This window comes from Aedes albopictus, chromosome 3 (genome assembly GCF_035046485.1).
Source record: "Aedes albopictus strain Foshan chromosome 3, AalbF5, whole genome shotgun sequence".
NCBI lineage: Eukaryota > Metazoa > Arthropoda > Insecta > Diptera > Culicidae > Aedes > Aedes albopictus.
The window spans coordinates 164,324,568-164,349,668 of NC_085138.1; the positions used below are offsets into that span (position 1 = coordinate 164,324,568).

General features: G+C 40.9%; 1 protein-coding gene across 4 annotated transcripts in view; it reads right to left on the reverse strand.

Annotated features, from left to right (window-relative positions):
* Positions 1-1,647: 1,647 nt before the first annotated feature.
* LOC115260119 (ubiquitin-conjugating enzyme E2 Q2) overlaps positions 1,648-25,101 on the reverse strand; it is a 100,542-nt gene continuing 77,088 nt past the window's right edge. For all 4 annotated transcript variants that reach the window (XM_062859282.1, XM_062859284.1, XM_062859283.1 and 1 more), the window contains 4 exons: positions 17,032-17,106; positions 16,681-16,972; positions 16,443-16,591; positions 1,648-16,351 (listed from right to left, as the gene is read on the reverse strand). In XM_062859282.1, the coding sequence (XP_062715266.1) occupies positions 16,253-16,351; positions 16,443-16,591; positions 16,681-16,972; positions 17,032-17,106 (615 nt within the window). In that variant the 3' untranslated portion in view covers positions 1,648-16,252. The remainder of the gene's footprint in view (positions 16,352-16,442; positions 16,592-16,680; positions 16,973-17,031; positions 17,107-25,101) is intronic.

A 25,101-nucleotide genomic window follows, 5' to 3' on the forward strand; every position in this document is an offset into this window, starting at 1 on the left:
GTTCTCTTTGACGTTGCCCCACTACACATTCATCTCAAACAAGAAGCACTTTCTTGCACTTACCGCCTATGGGTACTCGGTTTACTAGAGGAAACTCCTGTGAACCGCAGTTCAACACACATCTCGTTGTTTCCACTTTTGGTGAATTGGGACAAAGTTGTCCTTGCTCCAAGTGATCTTACAATTGCTTGTAATTTTCCATATAGGACATTTACCACGAAATTCCCTTCCCGGGAAGAGTGGACATCTGGTTATCTGGAGAGAAGTATTTCAGACGGCATCGTATGTTACACTGATGGCTCCCTTCTCGAAGGTCGAGCATGTGCTGGTGTTTTTGTTCTTGTGAGCTAAGGCTGTATCAGTCTTACTCACTTGGTAGACACTGCACCGTTTTTCAGGCCGAAATCTTTGCTCTTATGTGTGGAGTGCATTCAGCACTTCAGCAGCACGTAATGGGCAAAGTAATATACTTCTGTTCAGATAGCCAGGCTGCTATAAAAGCACTTGCTTCGGCCAACTCCAGGTCGAAGATAGTTATCGCTTGTCGAACTCAAATTGAGGAGCTGAATTCAGCAAACGCTGTTCACCTTGTATGGGTACCTGGCCATTCTTCCATCGCTGGAAATGAATTGGCTGATGAGTTAGCTCGCACTGGAGCATCACATGACTTCATTGACCCTGAGCCAGCTATTCCGGTATCCAAGTGTTGGGTGAAGCTTCAGATTGACACCTGGGCTGCCACTCAGCACAAACAATACTGGAATAGTTTGGAGTCATGTCGTCAAACAAAATTGTATTGTACTGAGCCATCTCTAGGGGTGGCAAAGTATATAACAAATCTGTCAAAGCAGAATTGCAGCATGCTGGTCAAAGCATTGACTGGCCACTGCCGACTCAGTTATCACATGGCGAATATTCAGCAAGCTGATTCATTTGTATGTGGTAGATGTGAATCCGATTATGGAACTTCGTATCATTCCGAGTACTCGGAAAACACTTATTAAGTGAAACTGACTTCAGAAACCTGAATCTTCAGGACGTTCTGTTGTTCTTGACCCGCTGTGGTAAAGAGTTATAGGCTCTCTTTACGCTTTATGCATTATCACAGTGCCCTTCTCAGGGCGCTGTTCGAACCCATTGTGGCACGCTTATGCGTTATTACACTGTCCTTTTCAGGACGCTATGTGAACCCATTGTGGTACGCTTTTGCGAGTACGACGATCCTATTCCCTTACCTGTCCTTTCCCATGTCCTATCCTTTTTCCTTCCCTTCTCCGTCAGGTAAATGATGAATAGGCTCGTGTTCATGGCGATGGCACAAATTTCCCGAACGGAGGAGAACGTACCTCTAGAGCCGACCTACTGATACCTGATATCTGATACATATCGGTATCGAGATCTCGAGCTCTTGATCCTGAGTGTGATTAAGGCGGATTAAGGCTAAACAGATAGAATGAGCAAGGCTTGTGGCGAGAATGGCGGAATCTACTACTGATCCGGTTGGCACAGCACAGAAAGCACGATAGGCGGACCAGATAAAGCGTGATCTAGCGAGCATGGTGGAATATGAGGCAAACAATATGAGTCAGCAATGAACTGGTTTGGGCGTTCGGACACAATTCTTATTTAAAAACAATATCCAGCATATTTAATCTTTCTCTCCTGAAATTCAGATTTTTTTATTACTTGTATTAATATAAACTATTCTTATATTTTACTTTTCATGTTTTTTTTTGTTCTTGTTTTTTTCTTCTTCTATATTTTACATATTTCACAGTCTGACGAAAAACGTTTGTTTCAGATTTTGTTTTTCTTGTTGTCCCCTTTTCTTCTCGCTGCACGTAATATTGCAGAAAAGTATTACTCTAGAGTGTAATGTTAATCGTGTCGCAATGAACTTGAATACTTTTTTTTTGCGTTCGTTCTGCACGCGATAAGCCGACACGATATTGTTTTCTTGTAGTTTAGTTTTCGATTTTTTTTTTCTTCATTTAAATTCATAGGAAATGGAAAAGTTGATCACCAATCACTTACTGCTCGCATTCTGCCATGCCAGAGTGTTGACTTTGCTGTTTGCTTCTTCTACTCACGCCAACAGGCGTCGGTACCGTACAAGTTGTTAAAAATCATATAATATTGTTATAGTTTTCTGAACGAAAGCCAATCATTGTACACAGAGAAAAGGTTTGAAGGATATTTTCCACGTATGTCGTTAGGTTTCCGCCGGTTTCATTCATTTTGCTCATTCTATGATGATTTAGTTGTTTCTCTTGTTTAAAATCAAACATTATATCTATGTCTGCGTTTGTTCTACGGGATGTTTTCTCATTACCAGCCGCGTTTAGGGCGGACTTATCTCTGAATCTGATGAAAACTTTGTGAATTCAAAGACTTCCTACCTTCTGAGGCTGGTAACAAAATCAATCCCAACCGATTCACCTTTCCAAATCAATCCACCAGTGTTCTGTCGATACCGATCGATGAATAATACACTTGACTAATTAAAAAATCGTTTTATTTCCTATAGTACACGGCATTTCAAATGTACCAAGAGAGGAACATTATCACACCTAGAGTGAAGTGGAAAGGTTTAAATTATACATTGTCCTCGTGTAGTCCCATATGTAGTTCGTATCTCTTCCGGATGCTGATTTTTTTTTACAAACCGGGTGTTGTAGTAGTAGTCAGTAACACGTACAAACTATTGTTATCTCTTATTCTTGTAACGCTTCTTCTTCTTCTACAAGAATTTTGATTAATATTTTCACTAATATTTTTGACCTCTTTAAGAGGAATACGTTGTTCGCTGTACAAGGTTGTTTCGTTTTCCCGTCCCCTTACTTGATTTGGTTGGCTCCTGATAAATCACAAAAGAGAAACGGATCCGGCTGCTGGTTTTTTATTTTGCAATTTGGGAATTTTTCGGTTTATCGAACAATATGCGTCAAAAGGCTGTCTATAGGTCAATGAGTGAATTGTTTGCTGAGTAGAGATTACACAAAACTTATGTAGCGGGAAATATTATGTTCATTACATTAGTATCGTGTCAATATTCCCCCAACAGTCGCGTGGTCGATCAGCAGCACCATTACGTTGGTGTTGTGTACAACAAATGGGTTTGTACTACGAAGTACCATGGAATACTTTAGTACATAGCATCGTAGAAGTACCACGGAATGTCATGAAGTATCATGGACTCGAAGAATCTCGAAGTACCTCGGAATACCAAAGAGTGACATGTAGTCGAAAGTACATTTGCATTGAAGTTTATATTTATTTTAACCCGGTCCTTCCGTAATTTCAGGTCACAATAAACATATTTTCGTCTCTTATGGTTCAAGAGATATGGGCTATATGGGCCCATATAGCCGAGGCGGTAAACGCACGGGTATTTAGCATGACCATGCTGAGGGTGACGGGTTCGATTCCCGGTCGGTCCAGGATCTTTTCGTAAAGGAAATTTCCTTGACTTCCTTGGGCATAGAGTATCTTCATGCCTGCCACACGATATACACATGCAAAATGGTCATTGGCAGAGGAAGCTCTCAGTTAATAACTGTGGAAGTGCTCATAGAACAAAGCTGAGAAGCAGGCTTTGTCCCAATGAGGACGTTACGCCAAGAAGAGGAAGAAGAGAGGAGGTTCAAGAGATATTATTATTTTTTTTTACAAACAGACTTAAGATGACACTAAAAAAATCTTCTAATACCTTTTTATACACTGATTTTATATAACTTAGTTCAAAGCCCATCGAATATTCAACACTTTGACTCTAAATATAAAAAGTATTATTCGTGGTGTACTTCAAAACATGACTTATTTTGAATACCTAATAGGGTGACGTTGGATATTATTGGCAGGTTTGTTCTCTCCGTCGTGGGAGGGGTTTGACGGCCAAAATGCCTGAAACATTTCCATATCATTCATCTTACTTTGGAAGGATTTGAGGCCAACTTTGAGTTCAACAGGTTTCTAAAAACCTCCCGTGACGAAGAGAACAAAACTGCCGAAAATACGACGCAAGTGGATTTTAAATATCTTTATGCAATTCTGTATCATAATTTATATTTTATATAACTCATTTTGGTATCATAATGGCCAATTTTTCCGAACTGTTTCATTATGCAACTGAAATGAGTTGCATAATGAAAAATAGTTGTATAATGTTCATAATGCAACTCATTTGAGTTGCATTATGAACATTATGCAACTCACATGGGTTGCATTATGAAAAAATCATTGCATAAAATTTTGTATGGAACTCGTTGCAAAACTCGATTTTTTCAGCACTCTTCGTATTTATAAATGTACGACTCGTGCTGAAAAAATCAACTTTTTGCAACTCGTTACATAAATAACTATTTTGCAACTCAGCACTATAAAATTTGATTTATACTTGCCGTATCACAACGGACTAGTTTATCGTACTATACCAAAAAATTGCAATATGATTCATAATGCAACTGATTTTGGTTGTATTATGAATCATAATGCAATTGTTTGATCCACAACCAGAGTTGTCACGGCAAGAGCTTGCAAAATTGTCACGGTTATGGTACAGCTTGCTTGATCAAAATTTAGTGTCTAGCATGATAGAACACCTAACTGTTCCCATCGAACCACCGCGAAGCACGATGGTACTGATAGAAATGATCATATTCTAGTGATTTGTTTTTCATTGCAAAAATGCTTTGCAACTCGTTCCAAAACTCTATTTTTAGAGCGCACATTGAATCCCATTTTTTTTTCATAATGAATAATGCCCTTTTCGGAGATATTCGATTACATTGAATCTAGATAGGTCGTAATTACGTTTTTGTAATAACGTTTCGAAAGTGCTTACTTTTCAATCGGTGAAAAGGCAGCGAATTGGCCTACTTTTCCAAACTTTAACAAGTGTGCCGAAAAGTACTACTTTTTGGCACCCTCAAGTGTGCCGAAAAGTACTACTTTTCGGCACTGTTGTTTGATTGGACAATTTGCTCCTAGTTTGGCTTAATTTCTCATAGTTATCAAAGTTAATATGCCGCGCACGTCCTTTCGGTCACTTCCTGTATTATTGCTTCCAAAAACTTCTCCTCTTAGAAGAAAAAGTACCAGACTTAACTGGACGAGAGCTTGCAAATTTGTGACCGACCATTTCGGTCTGTCCTGGTCTGTAGGCCTAGTGAAACGCCTTTTTGATCGGATAATAGGCTAAGATGGCTAATACACGTGGAAGCCCGCTTGCATGTTTTCTCAGAATGTGCAGTTAAGGTTGTAATTGATGGGTGTATTTCGTAATTACTAAAAACTTTGTATGCAACACGTTGCAAAACTCGATTTTTTCAGCACTCGTTGTATTTATCCAAGTCGGCAAGCCTGGGTTGGATAAATGTACAATAGTATGGGACACGCTTGTATGGAAAAAAAAAATCCTCGCTCCAGTCGGCTTTTTAGATCCCATTTAGGTCCCATATGAACTGTACAAAATTTCAGCGCAATCGGTGAAACTATAATTTAGCGCAAGCGGTTCAAAGTTTTCATACGATTTACTATGGGAAAAGTTACACTTTCAAACAAAAAACCCTAGAGGTCACCCTTTGTCTCCTTAATTCAAATCGATCAATGCTTCTTGTAGAAAAATCATTTATGATACTTTCCTTCGAAGACCGCAAAACGATTGGATGCTTGTGGAAAAAGTTATTGATTTATTACCGATCAGTGATCCAACGAACGGCTTTTTGTTTTGTTTTATTAGCAGCACTGCTGCTGCCGTTGTTGCATGGGGTGGCGGGAGGCATCACCACCCCCAGAAACAGCAGCAGCCATGGCAGCAGCTACAGTGCTGCTAATAAAACAAAACAAAAAGCCGTTCGTTGGATCACTGATCGGTAATAAATCAATAACTTTTTCCACAAGCATCCAATCGTTTTGTGGTCTTCGAAGGAAAGTATCATAAATGATTTTTCTACAAGAAGCATTGATTGATTTGAATTAAGGAGACTAGGGACGGCATCTGGGATTTTTTATCTGAAAGTGTAACTTTTCCCATAGTAAATCCTATGAAAACTTTGAACCGCTTGCGCTAAATTATAGTTTCACCGATTGCGCTGAAATTTTGCACAGTTCATATGGGACCTAAATGGAATCAAAAAAGTCGACTGGAGCGAGAATTTGATGTTTGTCCCATACTAATGTACAACTCGCGTGCTGGAAAAATCATCATTTTTGCAACTTGTGGCATAAATAACTATTTCAGTACTGCAAAAAACGTTCCATTTCATATTTTAGTACAAGGCAGCGTGCATCGTATTAACACATTTTTATATTAAAATCCTAATATTTATTTTGCATGGGCCGTAACACACGATCATATTTTCCTTTTCTTTAGAGCATTGAAAACGGCACCTAAATATTTTTAAAATAAAGTATTAAAAACACCAACGAATGGACTAAAAGTAGAGTAAACTGTTTCTATTAAAGGATTTCAGTTTCTAGTTGAACTTGAACTTTGCTGTGGCTTTCATTGAATGTACACAATTCAAAATTTTAAACATATTCGAAACATGGTCTGAATTCTGGAGCATCTCACGACAAACACATTATCAAAAACTCACTATCGAAATGCAACTTTATTCGAAGGCGATTATGGATATATATCAAAACATAAAATCAACATTGCAACGCCTTTTTCTGCAATGTGGCACTCCAAATTTGTACAATGAGAGACAAATTCGAACATGTTGTGGAACGATCATATGTAGTAGGTACTAAATCGTAGATCTTCTATACTAGCGTTAGGTAAAACATCAACAGTCTAGGTAGATCATTATTGTTAATTTCCTTCTGTATCCAAAAAAAATACTGAGCGATTCCGCTTTTCCTGCTAAAATTTCAGCGGATGTTTTGTTGTTGTTACTCCATACTGCATATAACGGGCATTTCAAAATATCGGCGGCTTAAAATGACGTTTCCATTGGAAAGTCACTGGAATGATATGGGAAATTTCGTTAAGCTTGGCTTAGCGTAAGCCATCGCCTATATTTGCTAAACCGTTGTGAAGAAATGCAAATATTTAAACCTGGCTTAAGAATTTGGCTTAACTTTAAGTGTGGTTTAAGATAAACCAGGCTTACGTCGTTAAGCCGGGAAGGTGAAGAAATCGGCCCTTAGGGGCGATTTCTTCACCCTGGCTTAAGCGTTAAGCCAGGTTTAACTGTATGGGTAAGCCTGGCTTACCGGTTAAGCCGAAGTGAAGAAATCGACCCTTAGTTATTTTTAATTGATATTGAAAATTATAGAGAAAATTGAATCACGAAAGCACATCAAATGTTGAGAACTATGTATTAGCAAATTGAATACGCGAGATACTACTAATTATTTCATATTTGAATTAAATTTGTATTTGTATAGTGTATTTGTTAAAATTAACCGAATAGTGGGAAGCCCAGGAAACAGTTCAAAGTCTGCTGGCTCAAAAAAGATTCCGAGACTCGTCACAAAACACAAAAAATTGCATTATGATTCACAACGACTCTCGAAACCTTCCCAGACTCAATAGACCAGAACAGTTTTCTGGGTATAGAAACTACTAGGCCCCAGCAGGTCCCTCCTGTTTATCGAGCATTTCTGATAAATCAGCCATACTCCATCTGTAGCAGCCGGTTCGCAATGAACCGTTGGAGGCGCATTAAAGTGTTAAAGGTGATATTTTCATTACAAGAATTATAATTAACATCCTTCACTTTAATACCGTCGAACCCTGTGATCTTGGCCAGGGTCTACATTACGGTCCGTATATGGTGTTGGTATATTGGGAAAGCCAATGAACAAGTAACGATTCTGGTGAATAGAAAGCCAAACTGACTCCGAGCCTACATCATAAAGCCTTCCTTCCAGCCATTGCACAGCAAACCAAAATGTTCAGATCTGCTATGAAGAGACGTCTGGACGGAGAGAGTTTTTCCAGAGGTTTGGAAGTGGCAGAGCCTGACTCTTTTGCCACAGGCGGGGTGACAAACTATCGTAGGCACGGTAAAGGCTGGACATGGAATACAGTCCTTTTCTAAGGTCCTTCAGCCTCTTGCCATGCAACTCCAATCCTAACCTCTGAGTGGCACCGGCCGAGATACGAAAAACCTTAGGGAAAATCGGGTAACCAACCCCGGAAACGATCCCAGCGGCTCCGTGGTTGTGCGGCTAGGGTCACCAAGCTCTTAGTCACATCGTGCTGAGGAGCGCGAGTTCGATTCCCGCCGCAGCTGTCAGGAAAAGTTTTCGGCTGTGCCACTGGGCGTTGCATGCTAGTCCGTTGTCTAGTGTCGCGCTTCCTTCAAAGAGCGAAAAGCTCACTGGAAGCATTGAACATGTCCGTGTCTTTAAAAAGGACTTGTGATTGGAAACTCGGTACGTGGAGCTGCCGATCTCTCAACAGGAAGCTGCCCAAGCCACGATGTCAAAATAATCATAGGTGACCTAAACACTCAGGTAGACCAGGAGGAGAAATTCAGACCGAAAATTGGAAATTTCAGCGCCTCCAAAAATATGGCATTTCGTAGCACCCTTTTCCAACACAGTATTCCTTATCGTTACACCTGGAGATCACCATAGCAGATGGAATCTCAAATCGAGCACGTTTTGATTGACGACACTTCTCCGACATCAAGACCTATCGTGGTGCTAACATCGACTCCGACCGCTATCTGACGATGGTTAAACTGCGCCCAGAACATTCCGTCATCAATAATGTACGGTACCGGCGACCGCCACGGTACAACCTTGAGTGACTGAAGCAACCGGATGTCGCCTCAGCATACGTGCAGAATCTCGAGGCAGCGTTGCCAGACGAGGGCGAGCTCGATGTGGTCCCTCTAGAGGACTGTTGGAGGACAGTAAAAGCAGCCATCAACGTGGAAAGGAGTCGACGAAACGAATGGTTCGACGAGGAGTGTAGGGCAATTTGGGAGGAGAAGAACGGAGCACGGGCGGTAATGCTGTAGTAAGGAACCCTACAGAACGTGGAACGTTACAAACAGAAGTGGAAACAGCAGACCCGCCTCTTTCGGAAAAAAAAGCGCCGCCTGGAAGAAGCTGAATATGAACCAATGGAACTGCTGTGCCCTTCACAAGATACACGGAAGTTCTACCACAAACTCCCGCATAGGCTTCGTGCCGCGAGCCGAAATGTGCAGGAATAAGGACGGGAGGATCTTGACTGACGGACGTGAGGTTATCGAAAGATGAAAGCATCACTACGACAAACACCGGAATGGCGCGGAAAGCGCAGACATGGAGGATCAAGGCAGTGGGAGAAATGGCTACATCAGTACAGCAGGGAGCGACAACGAGCCAACAGCCACGTTGACGAAAGTTAAAGAAGCTATCCAGCAGCCTAAAACAATAAGTCAGCTGGTAAGGATGGTATCAGAGCTGAACTCATCAAGATAAGCTCGGAAATGTTTGCCACCTGCCTGCACCGGGTAAGAGTACGGATTTTTGGTAGACCTAACAGCTACCGGAGGAGTTATCAAGCCGGCTTCGTTGACGGCCGCTCGACAACGGACCAAATCTTCATCGTGCGGCAAATCCTCCAAAAATGCCGCGAATACCAGATCCCAACGCACCACATGTTCATCGACTTCAAGGCGCGTCTTCAGTGGAATTGGGACCTACTGAGGGCTGCATAACAATCTACGGTCGGAAAAGATTCACCCTCGCACCAAATGTACCATGTACAAAACGCTGATAAGACCGTTGATTCTCTACGGCACAAGACCTGGACTATGCTCGAGGAGGACATCCAAGCATCTATGGCGGTGTGCAGGAGAAATTTGAACCGAAACAACTTTACCGACAATTCTAAAATGCAAGCCCCAAGCGAAACAAAAGGTAGATGGTATTAAATCAATAAAAACGTCAGCAAATTTGCTCCAGAAAAAATCTGCCAATCTTCCAGGAATTTGTTCAAATATTCTTCCAGAAGTTCCGCCAGGAGATTTTACTGAAGTTAATTAAAAAGTTTCTCTAGTAGTTTTTTGTGACATTCCTCCTTGATTTTTGTCTTGGATTCCTCCATGAATTTCTTAAGAGATACCTCCAGGATTTTCCTTCAGGGGGATTCTTTTGGGATTTCTCCTGGAGTTCATTCAGAAATCCCCCCAGGAAGTTCTTCAATGATTCCTCCAGGAGTTCCTTCAGGGATTTTTTCCAGGAATTTGTTTAGCAACTCATTCAGATTTTTTTTTTCTAGGAATTGCTAAAGATATTTGGCGACAAAACATATCTAAAGGTCCAATCTGCAAGAGAGGCTCTCTTTGTTTCGATTCTCTTTAAATTATTACGATGTCACAGTGGACATTTTGAAAATTTGTGATGAGTAGATCGGAAAAGGATCGTTTAATCTACCTTCCGACGCAAGGAGCAAATCAAAATTTATAAATACAAGCACGATATAATCGAAAGAAAGGAGACTTAAACAGAGCCTCTCATCTGCACTTAGGGCCTATAGAAATGTTTGGCCTGATTTCTCTTGAAATTCCTTGGAGGATTTCTTCTTGAATTCCTTGAGGGACTTCTCCAGGAACTCATTCAAAGATTTCTCCAGAGACTCTTCCAGAGGTTTCTTTAGGAACTCTTTAGTAATTCCTGTAGGAATTTCTTAGTGGGATTTTTCACGGAATTCCTTAAGAAATTTATCCTTTCAGAAACCCCTTCAGATATGTTTCCAGGAATTCTTTGGGGATTTCTCGAAGATTTTCATCTTGAATTCTTCAGAGATTTTCCTGCAAATCTTTGTATAATATTTTATGGAATTACTGTGGTGTTTTCTCCAGGAACTCCTTCAGGAATGTCTTCTCAAATTCCATCAGGGAATTGTCCAGGAGCTCCTTTATGGTTTTCTTCAGGAACTCTATGCATTTCTTGAGAAACTTCTTCTGGGATTCCTTCAGAGATTTCATTAGGAACTTTTTGTTGTGATTTTTCTGGAATTCCTTGTGGATTTTTTTCATTAACTACTTCAGAGATTCCTCCAGAAAGTCCTTCAGTGATTTCTCTAGGGATTCTTCGAAAATTCCTCTAGGAATTTGATTTTTTTTGCGGGGCATTTCCAAGTATTCTTCATAGAGTCCCTTGAGGGATTTTTCCATGATTTTTTTCAGGGACTTCTCTAGAAACTCCTTCAGTGAATTATCCGGGAATTATCTCAGGGAGTCTTCAAGGATTTTTTCTAGGAATTTCTTCTGGTATTTTACCTGCAATTTTTGCGAGTTTTCTTCAAGGATTCCTTCAGGAACTTCTTCAAGGATATCTACAGGAACTCTTGGAAGGACTCCCTAGAACTCCTCTGCCCATAACTGCATATTTGTAACATTAGCAGTTTTTGTCGATATTGAGTTCGGGGATCGTCTCCAAATCATCAGAACTTTCATCCACCCAAATGGACTTGACAAGTTTGTTCTACGAAATGTGAAAAAATACCAAGTCGTTTTGTCTCATTATCAAATATTCACGAGGGTAACCGCATAACAGTCACACTGGTAGTACACACGGGCCTCATAGCGTACCGTCAATAATATTTTGTTCAAATTATTTTTCCAACTATTCGCCAAGCATAGGAGAAGAGCTGTAGAAGATTTCATTGCCAAAGGATTCATTTTGAATTTTAGTCAAATTTTTTAAATTTCGGTCTTTTCCCATACTAACCAAGTTGCAATCTTCAGCTCCATTTTCTTCAATGCCAACTTTTGTCGAATGTGACTGTTATGCAGTTATGGGCAGTCCTTCAGGGATTCACCCACGAACTTCTTGAAGATTTTTTCCTGGAATTCTTAGAGATATTTAACCTTGAATTTTTTTTTTGCTTAACCTCCTTGAGGGATTCTTCTAGGAACTGCTTAAGGACAAGGTATTTGGAGTACATAGCTCAAAATTTTTAGAGCACCGTTTTTTAGAACCGTTGAACGGATTTGGATGAAAATGCATCACGCTAATTGTTCAGTGGTTGTCAACAGCGTGGTGCATTTTAATCCAAATCCGTTCAACGGTTCTAAAAAACGGTGCTCTAGAAATTTTGATCTATGTACTCCAAATACCTTGTCCTTAAAGGATTTCTTTATTCATCCATTTATTCTTGAAATCCTGCAGGGATTTTTCCTGAAAGTTATTAGGTATTCTATCAAGTTTTTTTTTTCGGATTCCTCGAGGAATATCTAGAGCAATTCCTTCAGGAATTTAGTCAGGGGTTCATTCAGAAATTCCTTCACACATTTCTCTAAAAGTTCCGTCAGGGATTTCTACTGGAGTTCATTCAAGGATACCTGTGGAAGATCCTTTAGAGATTCTTCTAGATGTTTTTCCATAATTCCTTCAGAATGTATCCATACGATTCCCAGTGGTTCTTTCAATGTTTTCTGCCGGAATTCTGTCAGGAATTTTGTGGAAGATTTTTTCCTGGAATTTCTTGAGGAATTTCTTCTGAAATTGTTGGAACGATTTCTTCAGGAACTCCTTTAGAGATTTTTTTTTCATAAATTCCTTCAAGGATTTCTCGAGAAATTATTTCAGGGTTTTCTCCAGGAACTCCATTGTAGTTTTCTGCAGGAGTTCTTTCAGGGACCACTTCTGGAATTCCTTGAAGAATATTTCACGGAATTCCTTCACAAATTCCTTCTGAAATTTTTTGAGATTTTGCCTAAAGTTACCTGTGGATTGCATTTCGTCGTCACTAGAATCAAAAAACTTCAAACAGAACACTTGAAGAAATTCCTTGGGCAGAGAGAATCTTCGTGCCTGTCACACGATATACATATAATGAATGGTCATTTACAGAGGACGCTCTCACTGTATAACTGCGAAAGTGCTCATAAAAGAAGCTGAGAAGCTGGCTTTGTCCCAGTTAAGACGTTACGCCAGGAAGAAGAGCAAGTCTAGAGGAATTCATGTTCAACGATCAATATATTCCCAACTACGAAAATTTGACTCTCCATGTGCTTTGTTTACGATATAAAGTACTACAACCAACCACCGGTGGGGAGATAAGGTAGTACCAACGATGATGTGAACGCGTGTGAAAATGAGTGGGTATCAGAAATAAAACCGGTTTGCATACCTCTACTAATCCCCGAGATGAACTAGCCTAGGGTTAAAAATCTCGTTAATACAGACAAAAAAAACGTCTACTAATCACCGACTTACTACGCACTGGTGGGGATAGTCTTGAAGAGTATCTACACCGTATCGGTCATGCGAGTTCTCTCAAGTGCCCAGTTTGTGCAGGTATTATTTGTGTGTCCGCTGTAAGGTCCGTTGTAAGAATCGTACCACCACAGAGCAGGAGCACTGCCTCTCTGTGGTGCGCAATAAAACCTAAATCGTAGTCGCAGAAGTAGTTCGTCTACCTCTTGTCCCCGGGGCATAAAAGTACACAACGTGGGGCCTAGTCAACCGCTGGACGAAACATTGTGTTCCAGGAATCCCTGGAAGAATTTCCGAAATAATCTCTGGAGGAATTCCTGAAGAAATTCCTAAAGGAACTTCAAAAGAAATTTCTGGAGGAATTCCTGAAGAAATGTTTGGAGAAATTTTTGAAGGATTCCCTTGAGGAATCCCTGTAGGATTCCTTAAAAGAAATTCTGGAGAAATTCTTCAAGGAATTCATGAAGAAATCCTTGGAGGAATTCCTGAAGGAATCTCTGGGGAATCCGTGAAGGATTCTCAAAAGAATCTCTGGAGGAATCCCTGAAAGAATCCGTGGAGGAATTCCCGAAAAAATCCCTGGAGGAATTTCCGAAAAAATCTCTGGAGGAATTCCTGAAGAAATCCTTAGAGGAATTTCTCAAAATATTTCTGGAGGAATTTCTAATGAAATTTTTGGATATATTTCTGAAGAAATCCTTGGAGGAATTTCTAAAGGAATCTCTAGAGGAATTTCTAAAGAATTTTATGGAGAAATTTCTGAAAGAATTCCTAGAATTATTGAATGAATCCTTGGAAGAATTCCTTGAAGGAATCCCTAGAGGAGTTCCTACAGGGATCTCTGGAGGAAATCCTGAAGGAATTTCCGAAAAAAATCTCTGGAGGAATCACTGAAAGAATCCGTGAAGGAATTCTCAAAGCAATCTCTGAAGGAATTCCCGAAAAAATCCGTGGAGCAATTTCTGAATGAATCCCTGGAAGAATTTCCGAAAAAATCTCTGGAGGAATTCCTGAATGAATCCCTAGAGGAATTTCTAAAGAAATTTCTGGAGGAATTCCTGCAGAAATTTTTGGAAAAATTTCTGAAGGAATTCTTGGTGGAATTTCAAAAGGATTCCCTGGAGGAATTCCTGTAAGATTCCCTAGAAGAATTTCTGGAGAAATTCCTCAAGAAATCCTTGGAGGAATTCCTAAGGGAAACACTAAAGGAGTTCCAGAAGGAATCCTTGGAGGAATTCCTGAAGGAATCCGTGAAGGATTCCCAAAAGAATCCTTGGAGGTATTCCCGATAGAATTTCTTAAGGAATTTTCGAAGGAATCCCAGGAGCAATTCCAGAAGGAATCCCTAAGTATTTTGTTGAAGAAATTTCTGAAGGAATCCTTGAAGGAATTCCTAAGGGAAACACTAAAGGAGTTCCAGAAGGAATCCGCGGAGGAATTCCCTGGAGGAAATCCAGAAGCAATCCCTGAGGGAATCTCTGAAGAAATTCAATAGCCTATGCCCAGCAAATCCTGTTCCTTCCTCCCACGTGATACTTGCCGGAAACTGCGAGCAACCTTGAAAGGAAATCGGGTAACCAATCTCGGTTGAACATTTGTGCCTAGGCTGGAAAGGGAGGGGGATTTGCTTTTGCAAACTTGAGCGTCTGTTCTCCACGAGGAGCGGCTTCGCACTGTGCGTAATCACATTCTTGTCACATGTGGTTGGGACACTATTCCGGACAATCTTGTTCAGAGGATGTGTAGAAATGTGTTTGTATGAATGGAATGGAAGTCCTGAGTGCTTTATCAAAATACACATACGCCATCACTATTGCTTGGGTCCCTTCGTATTGCCCGATTCCGGCCAATAAGAACGCGGACTCTGTGGCTATTGATGGCATGGCTTACCGTGTGGGTGTACGGTAAGCATGTTTAGGTCAGATCTGAGCTGTACGAAATTTTCCGGGTCCGAGGTAATTTACAGAAACCCGTTCAATAAGTGTTGACGGACCTTGACTTGAAGTATAAGCTTCAAGTTTATTTTAAACTTCCACATTACAGGCTCAATTTGTCGAAGTGTCGACAAAACGTACGCTTTTTAATACGAAAAAATCTGTTTCCCAGTGAAATGAAAAAGCACATCAATGACAGCCGATCGAGACAATGCCAATGATCGCATCGATGGAAATGATCGCTAGAAAATGATTATTTTCTATTTTTTCTATTGTTCAAAACCTCTACTCTGCCTCCTTTCATTGTCCTATGAATACCTTTCGACCCAAACCGTCCGACAGTAAAACATAAGCCCAAATGGTGTCCGTCTTTATATTTTTCTACGACCGTTTTATTCTTATTGTTTGTAGATAATCGTGTTCGGCTTCGAAGATCATTGGAAATAAAACTACTAACTAATGTGCAAAAGTCACATCACGCTATCACACCAACCGCAGGCATCCATCATCGTATTGGCTCGAACCATTCAATGTTCTATGATCTAGTATTGTTAGTTTTCCTTTTTCTACAGTTTTTTTTACCCCATATTCACACACATTCGGCGTCTCGTTCCACACACACATTTTACTGGCACTCATACATTTTGACAACAACAAAAAGAGCAAAGCTAGATCGCGATTACTGCGTGGACGATTATTATGTATATCTTCTGCTGGCTGCTGCTGCTGCTGCTGCTGCTACTTCTGTCTGTCGGTTGGAACTTACTTAGTTTCTTAAACGAACCGTAATCTGCTACTGCTGAGTGGTTGTTATTATTGTTAGTTACTGCGCTGGCTACCTATTGCGCTGGTCGCTACCGAACCAGCGTTGTTGATTGTTGAGCCAAATTCAATGGTACTGTGTAGACAAAACGGAAAGACATTTGCGCAACGAAAGCGTCAAATCAGGATGATCGGGAGGAAGCTAGGAAGTTGCAACAAATAAGAAAAATAAAACAAGATCGTGGAAAAAATAAACCGGGAAACGCAGGAAGAGCACATATCGATACGAGCTGCACAAAATAAAAAGAAAACGACGTCGATAACACAAACACGCGCGCGCGCACACCGCCACAACCTGGGAATCCCGGGCCCGGTTGCGTTTATCCATCTTCCTTGGGCGGCGTGAACCAACCGTTCTTCTCGTGGATCTGGACCAACGATTTGAAGCTCTGCTGCGCTCGTGCCAAGCTGTACTGGCCCTGAAAGGTGGAATGAAGGAGAATAAGAATTTACAAAATTGCACTTGCAATCAGCAGTAATCAAGAACAGGAATGTTAGTATGGAACCTACCTTCGTCGCTCCGAACTGTATTCGCGCTTTGCCCTTGACTAGCGTGGCCGCTATTTGCATTATAACGGCTTCCACGGTGTACGCAGAACTCCAGCCTTGTTTTGTGAGCAGTTCCATGCAGATTGCACCACCCACTAGGACGTAGCCACCTGAAACGTTACGACGTAGAGATTGAAGTTAGTAAAAGATTTCAAGCATGGTACATATTCCCAAGAATTGCTCGGGATCATCACATTACCGGAGATGATTGGGTGTACGACACGTACGAACGGTGGCTCGAAGGGGTACGTCTCCTTGAACATAATGTTGAGCAGAATGCTGTCCTTGCCTTCCTTCTCCTTCAGTAGCACCAGGTCGTTGTGCAGCGGGCTGTCCGGATCGACGGACATGAGCCGGATGTTCCACTCGTAGATCGAATCGTTCACCAGCTCTATCGAGTACATGTTACTTTTGAAGGAATCCGAACGATAGATGTCCCGCAGTTCTTTCATTAGCCGATCGGTCGCCTGCACCGAACCGGACACGGATCCCTAGCGAGGTACGATCAGTAGTTAGTTTCTGCGATTGAGTATTGGAAGTGATCACATACCTTCAAGTAATCTTGCCGCTGAGTTTGTCGCAATCTTTCTAATGTCGCTAAGTGTTCTACCTCCATTTCGTCTTTCTGTAAAAAGTAGGGAAATTTTGTCAGAAAAAGCTGATATCCGCCAGTTCAAAAATTATCTGTATTCAAAATTATTCTTTCAATGAAACCACTGTTCAATTAGATGTAATGCATACTTATAACTTGCACAATTGGTGCTTCTATCTCAATGAGCATAAAAAACAAGTACCGTCAAGGCGCCATTCACCGTGTGCCTTCGAATATTTTTTCATTATTTCCATATTATGATTGAATGATATGACAATTTCCCTTCAATTTCACCAATACAACACTAAAGTATTGTTACCATGTCAAAACGCTAATTAGAAATATTTAAAAGTATCATTTTGACACTAAAGTGTGTTTACATGAAGCGGGTTTCTGCTCGTTCACTGCATTCATAGTGAAAAAACGAAAACTGCGCTAAGGTGATTTAAGCGATAAACTAAACGTAGTAACGTTTTTATTCCACCAAGAAGCAATTAAATTCCCATATCAGGTATGTATTTTGCATTACCGAAGTAAGTTTAACAAAAAAGTACGATTACTCGTACTTTTTAATTGAAACAAAAAGGCACGGTAAATGGGTACCCTAAAAATCAATGGTCTCCATTCACCGTGCCCCATATTATCCCATATATCTAAAAAAAATTGAAAGTTTGAACATTCGTTTTTCTAATAAAATATTGCAAGAATACTTGAAAAACAAAATAGAATAAAATTTTTCATACACGGTGAATGGGTCCCTACTACCACGGTGAATGGTGACCTACCACGGAATTAGGCGACCCTACTACCCTTTACTAATTGTACTATATCACCAAATTTTGTGAAAAGTTTTCTACTTCTGTGGATATTGCTTTAATTTTAACCTATAATGAAGGCAATTAAAAGCGGCACCAACAATGTTTATAAGACTGGTGTCAAATGACAGCCCTTATTTGCCCCGAATCCTCTTAGTTCCACGGTGAATGGTGCCTTGACGGTACTTGTTTTGTACGGAGCGTATATCAAAAAGAAAGACAAATTCTTTTCAGGCTTTCTCTACCCTCTCCCTTCGGAGTCTACGGAAATTTTATAATAAAAATATTCCAATTTTTTTACAGTCCTTCATGACCTTGAACGAATTCGTCTGAAATTTTCTCTAGGAAATTGTTCACAAATTCACCATGAATTTCTCAAGAAGGCTCAATAGAAATGACTACATTCTGATGAACAATTTAACCTGCCTAATGCATTGGGGTCATTTTTGACCAATCCGCATACTTATCATGCTGTTATTTCGTTATGGAGTAAGAAATCTCCGAAATCTTGAAGGAATTCTTGAAGGAATCCCTAGAGGAAATCCTGAAGCAATCCCTTGAGGTATTTCGGAGGAGTCCTTAGAGGAATTCCTGGAGAAATTCCAGAAGAAATCCGTGAAGGAATTCCCGAAGCAATCCTTCGAAGAATTCTCGAAGGAATCCTTGAAAAAAAATCCTAAAAGAATCTTTGTAGGAATTTCTGAAAGAATCCCATGAGGAATTTCTGGAAGAATCCAAGGAGTAAATCCAGAAGAAATTCTTGGAGGAATTCCTGAAGCAATCCTTGAAAGAAATCCAGATGGAGTCCTTGGAAGAATTTCCGAAGGAATCCTTAGAGGAATTCCTGAAGAAAAGTCTGGATGAATTCCTGAAGGAATCCATGGAGGAATACCTGAAGGATCCCCTGAAGGTATTCCTATAAGATTCCCAGGAAGAAATTCCTGGATGATTCCTGAAGAAACTCTTACAGGATTTGCTGATGAAATTTCTTAACAAATCTCTAGAGGAATTGCTGTAAGAATCTCTGAAGGAATTGCGGAAGAAATCGCTGGAAGAATTTCTTCAGGAATCTCTTGAGGAATTGCTGTAAGAATCTCTGAAGGAATCCCGGAGGCATTTCTGGAGGAATTCCGAAAAAAAATCGTCGAATTAATTCATGAAGGAATCTAATCTCTGAAGGAATTCCTGAAGGAATCCGTGAAGGATTCTTAAAGGAATCCCTGGAGGAATTTTTTAAACAACTTCTAAAGGAATTCCTGAAAATGTTGTTGGAAAAATTTTTGAAGAAATTCCTGGAGAAATTACTGAATTAATCCCTGGAGTAATTCCTGAAGGAATCCCTCAGGGAATTCCTGAAGGAATCCCTAAAGGAATTTATACAGGAATCCCTGGAGGAATTCCAGAAGGAATTCCTGGATGAACCCCTGGAGGAATTTCTGAATTATTTCCTGAACATATTACAGAATCCTTGGAGGAATTCCTGAAGGAATCTTTGGAGAAATTCCTAAAGTAATCCTTGGAGTAATTTCCGGAAAATCTCTGGAAGAATTCCTAAAGGAATCTATTCACGCCGAACGTGAACACAGCTTCTGTATTTTGGCCTATATTCTCCTACCACACACTCATGGTGCGCAGATGGTAAATTTTGCCGTTCCACACCTTCTCAACTTCTACAATAATCGACAGTAGCTGAGACGATCACACAAGCTCGGTGGTACGGTACTCTTCAGGCTAAATCATCAGTACAACCGTACCCACGTCGCATGAGAACACTTTTGTAGTCCGAGGCGTTTCTACACTATTTCTAAACAATCCAGATCTATACTATTGGTCTGGCTTTAGGTAGCAAAAAGATGTGGGTATGCCCGAGCAAAGTTTCATAACAACCGGATAATATATTGAGTTATCTGATATCAAAAATAATAAACTAAATTTGTTCTCATTTTGGCTGAATAAGCAGGCAACATAACAAGCATGATAACAACCAAGTAAACGTGAGATATCATTTAAATAGCTCATTTTGTTATCGTTAAAGGCACCCTAAGAACAATTTCTGTAAATCAATCAATTTCATCCAAATGAAAACTCATTTTGTTATCAAAAAGATATTTGCAACGGTCATGGATAACTAACTTCCACTGTTGTCGTCGACAGTGATGCCCCCCAGTTTGACAGGTGTGGTAACATGAATTATCAAGTTGATAACACAAAATTGTAAAATGAGTTATGGAGCGAGCACTAGTTATTAGTTTGTTAGTGGTCAGTTATTGTACTTTGCTCGGGTGGGGCGCACATCTAGCTATCGAATTGTTAAGCATATGAAGCAGAGAGGGAGAGCTTGGACACGCAGGCCGACCCATCGCATAACAACGGGGTGTGAGAATGAGATAAGAGAACAGCCAAGAAGCAACAGACCAGGACAAATCGTCTGGAGTGAATGTACGTAAATCGAACGGGTGATGAAAGAAATTCGAGGGTTCTGGTGGAACGTGAGCCTGATAGGAAAGTTGAAGCAGCTACAAAAGGCAATCAAGGAGGAAGTAAACAACAACCAAGCAGAACTAAGCAACAAGCAAGTAATAATGAAAACAAGTACTGTTATTGGGGACATTATTGAAGAACTAGGCTACGAGTGAGGAAACAAACAGAAAGAAAGTCGACAGATCAGAACAACGAGAGCAATAGAGAATAGGAAAATCAAAATACTACAAAACAATATACAGTCAATAAGGCCAATGCAGACTAGAGAAGAGTTATAAATGTTTTTGAACAGGGAAGACATAACAGTAACTAGCCTACAGGAAACATAGCTCAAGCCAGACGAACAAAACAGAATAAAACGATACAGGTTCATGACGAAATGTAGAGAGGAAGGCTTCGGTGGAGTAGGGCTGGGCTAGGGCGTTCGAAGAGGTGATAATAGGAAACGCAGACCCTCTGGAAGTAATAGCGGTGAAAACAAAGAACCTCGATCCGAACTTCACGATAATATCGGTATACGTAGCACACGGCAACACACGAAGTGCACGGTGACGAAAATCAAAGAACTGTTCAAAACAATAGAAACGTTAGGTGCCGGCCAGAGTGGACGGCATCGCGTGACGCGTCCACTCTGGCCGTACCCTTAGACGGAGAGATAGTTCTGACAGGGGATTTCAACGCTAGGCACCCATTGTGGAAAGAGGAAGACACCCGCCCATGCAAAAGAGGAAAAGCAGTAGCGAACGAGCTGGAGACCTCCAAATTAGTAATACTAAATGACGAAACCGTGAACCACGAGGATCAACTCTGTTCACCAACCGCAATGTCGTTCGCTACAAAGGCAGCGAATGTAGAATGGACTGGACAGTTATAGAGGAGGAATTTGGCAGCAGCCATTTGTGCATAATGATGGAACTGCAAACAGAAATGCCAGTAGTAAAAAAATATAAAGAAAGTAAACGTGACAAAAGCAATAGAAGGGCTGAATAGCATACAACCGCCATTTCTGTACAACCCGGATGAGATGCAGGGGGTGTTCGAGGAAAAAAATAAAAGAAGCAAGCTACAAGATCAGAAACAAGAAAGCGAACGGAGAAACCCAGCAGGTGTACAATAGGGCAGTTCAGACTTTAAACATGTCAAAAATTCAAAGCTCCCATATGTACATTACAATCCTTGGTGCAAAATTAGAGTCCTGTCAAATTTTCATCCATTTCGGTGGTGATTTAATGGTGGCCCAAAAGCAAAATAGGTTTATATGGGAATTACTATGGAGAATTTTCGAAAAAGGTTCTCTTCGTTGTAGAGCATTACCACATGGATGAAGTCATAGGGTCCAAGCCGAATTGAATTCTTCAGACCTCAATGATGAATGTTGCCGAAGACCGCAACTGGTTTCGACTCACGAGACAGAAGTTATTTATCGATATTCATCTATGCATGCATGAACAGAAGACCACAGCTCGATCGACATGCTTGACACGCAATCATAGCATGCGTGTTACCTTCTTGCACACCTTGAAGGGAATCGTGTATGAAGATGCGCATGCGAGTGAGAATTTATTAAATAACTTTCTACCCGATTGTCGAAATGAGTTCCGGTCTTCGGCAACATTCATCATTGAAATCTGAAGAGTTGAATTCGGCTTTGACCCTATGACTTCATTCATGTGGTAATGCTCTACAACGAAGAGAACCTTTTTCGAAAATTCTCCATAAACCTATTTCGCTTTTGGGCCACCATCAAATCACCATCGAAATAGCTAAATAGCTAAATAGACTCTAGTTTTGCACCAAGGATTGTAATGAACATATGGGAGCTTTGAGTTTTTGACATGTTTAAAGTCTGAACTGCCCTGGTGTACAACGATAAAAGAGAAAAGCTGAAGAATTACAAAAAAAGCAAAACGCTGCAGACGCAATTGGAGCTGCAGAAAACAAGAGCTATATTTAAGAAAATGGTACGAAAGGAACAACGCAGATATGAAAGCGAAATGAAGGAGAAAATCAACGAACAAACGCCACCAAAACAAATTTGGAACATCATCCGTGGACTGTATGCAGCACTGAGCGGAAGTAAACGAGGAGCAGAACACAATCCAGAGCAAAAAAACAGCAGAGGACTTCGTCAAAAGTAACTATGAAGAAAAACAGGGAGACCTGAGGTACACGACACGGCAACTGACAGAAGGCAATTCGATACAAGAAATACTATGCTTCGAGGAGTTCTAGAGCATACTCAGAGGGAAGATAGATCACTCTTCACCAGGATTGGACATCTCCTACTGAATACTGAGGAACCAGAAACTCAACATCCTATGCGAAGTATGCAACCAACTCAACATAACTTGTAGAACAAAAAAGATACCGGAGAAGCGGAAAACGAGCAAACTGATACTGATACAAAAACTGAACAAGGATCCGGACAATATTGCATCCAAGAGAGGAATAGTTCTGATGAACGTTTTCCTCAAAATATTCAACACATTCGTAAAAGACCGACTATAAAAACTCGCAAGAGAACAAAACCTCATACCACCACTGTTCTTCGGCTTTAGAAACGAGCACTCAGGCCACAATTAACAAGAAAAGCTGTGTATGTATATGGACGTGAGCAAAGTTTTTGATGGGGTCGCTGGGTAGATTCTCCTGAAAATGCTCGGCGACGCTGTAATACAGGCGGACATAAGGAGATGTATCTTTGAATACCTGAAAGAGAGACAAATTGTCATCACGGCAGCAGAAACAATAGGGGAAACGGTGGTGAACATAGGAGCACCTCTAGGATGCCCTCTTTCCCCGGTACTGTTCAATTTGTATATAGCTGACCTGCACCAACATCAAAAGGAAGAAGTAACACTAACACAATACGCGGACAACTTCGCTGTGGTCATCGTAGGAAAAGGGTACGAAGCAGTTTGTAAAGCCAACCGCTTCTTGGGAAAGCTTGCCATGAAAATGGACTTCGAATAAATCCAGCAAAATGTGCGGCAATCAACTTAATAAGTAGACTACCTGACGACAGAGCCACACTGAGAGGTAAAGTAGAATAAATCGGGCTTCAAAACACTTATAAACACCTAGGGTACGCCATAGATAGAACGCTGATCTACAGAAAACACATCGAGACCGTCAAAACGAACGCGCAGAAGAGTATAAACTTGCTAAAAATGCTAGCAAATAAAACCAGCCCGTCTAACCCAGAAATGCTGCTCAAAATAGGGAATGTAATAGTTCGGTCGAAACTGGAATACGGGTCGCAAGTATATGGTAACGCAGCACAAACGCATAAAAACAAGCTAGAGACGGCCCCAAACTCGATAAAGACACTACTTGGAAGTAACCCGAACAAAAAATTCTGAAAAAAGCAACCCAAACGAAAAAAGGAAACGGAACCTACTCAACGCAACTAGCAATGGAACACGAGGAAATCTTGGAACAACTAGCAATCAACGATCAACGAAAAGCAAAAAGGAAGAAGTTCACAGCAATGTTCCGGGGATGAGTGAAAACAGACGTCAACCAGCTAAGATCGCAAAACGCAGTCAAAGAACTCATGAACACACGGTACAAAAACTCAAGCAAGATCTACACGGATGCAGCTAAAAACAAGGCAGGCACGGCGATCGCAGACTTGGAAATAGCTTATGGAGAACATGTGACAGAGAAGATCACCCCAAACACAAGCATTACGAACGCAGAGCTGATAGCAATAAGGGAAGCAGTTAAAATGTGCCCATGTGACATGTCACTTTAAAAGCTACTCTGAAACGGTGATACTCACGGATTCCAGAAGCGCATGTGAAATGCTCTGAAACATCTGCAAAACCCAACCACATCTGAATCTTTCAACTGAAACGCGAAGAGCAAAGTTGGACTGGTGGTGAATGCGTCAAAAACAAAATACATGCTGGTAGGCGGAACCGAACGAAACCGGATTCGTCTAGGTAGTAATGTCACGATAGACGAGGATACCTTCGAGGTGATGAAGGAATTCTTCTACCTCGAATTCTTCTAACGACTGACAACAATATCAGTCGTGAAATTCGAAGGCGCATCATCAGTGGAAGTCGTGCCTACTACGAGCTCTAGAAGAAACTGTGGTCTAAAAAGATCTACCCCCGCATCAAATGCATCATGTACAAAACGCTAATAAGACCGGTGATCTTCTACGGACACGAGATATGCACCATGCTCGAGGAGGTCCTACAAACACTCGGAGTTTTTGAGCGACACGTGCTAAGGACGATTTTCGTCTTTGTGCAACAGAATGATGTGTGGCGCAGAAGGATGAACCACGAGCTTGCTGCATTCTATGGCGGATCCAACATCCAGAAGATGACCAACGCCTAAAGGATAAGGTGGGCAGGGCATCTTGCAAGAATGCCGGGCAACAACCCTACAAAATTTGTATTCGCGACTGCTCCGGTAGGCACAAGAAGGCATGGAGTGCAGAGAGCACGATGGCCAGACCAGTTGGAGCTTGACTTGAAGGAAGAATTTTTGTAGAAATCTCTGAAGAAATTCCTGAAAAAATGCCTAAAAGAGTTTCTGAAGGAATTTCTGGAAGAATTCTCGAAGGAATCCCTGGAGGAGTTTCTGAAGGAATCTCTGCTGAAAGAATTCCTGAAGGAGTCCCTGGAAGAATTCCTGAAAGAACCCCGTGAAGAGTTCCAGAAGGAATCTCTGGAGGAACTCCTGGATGAATCCCTGTAGGAACTTCAGAAGGAAT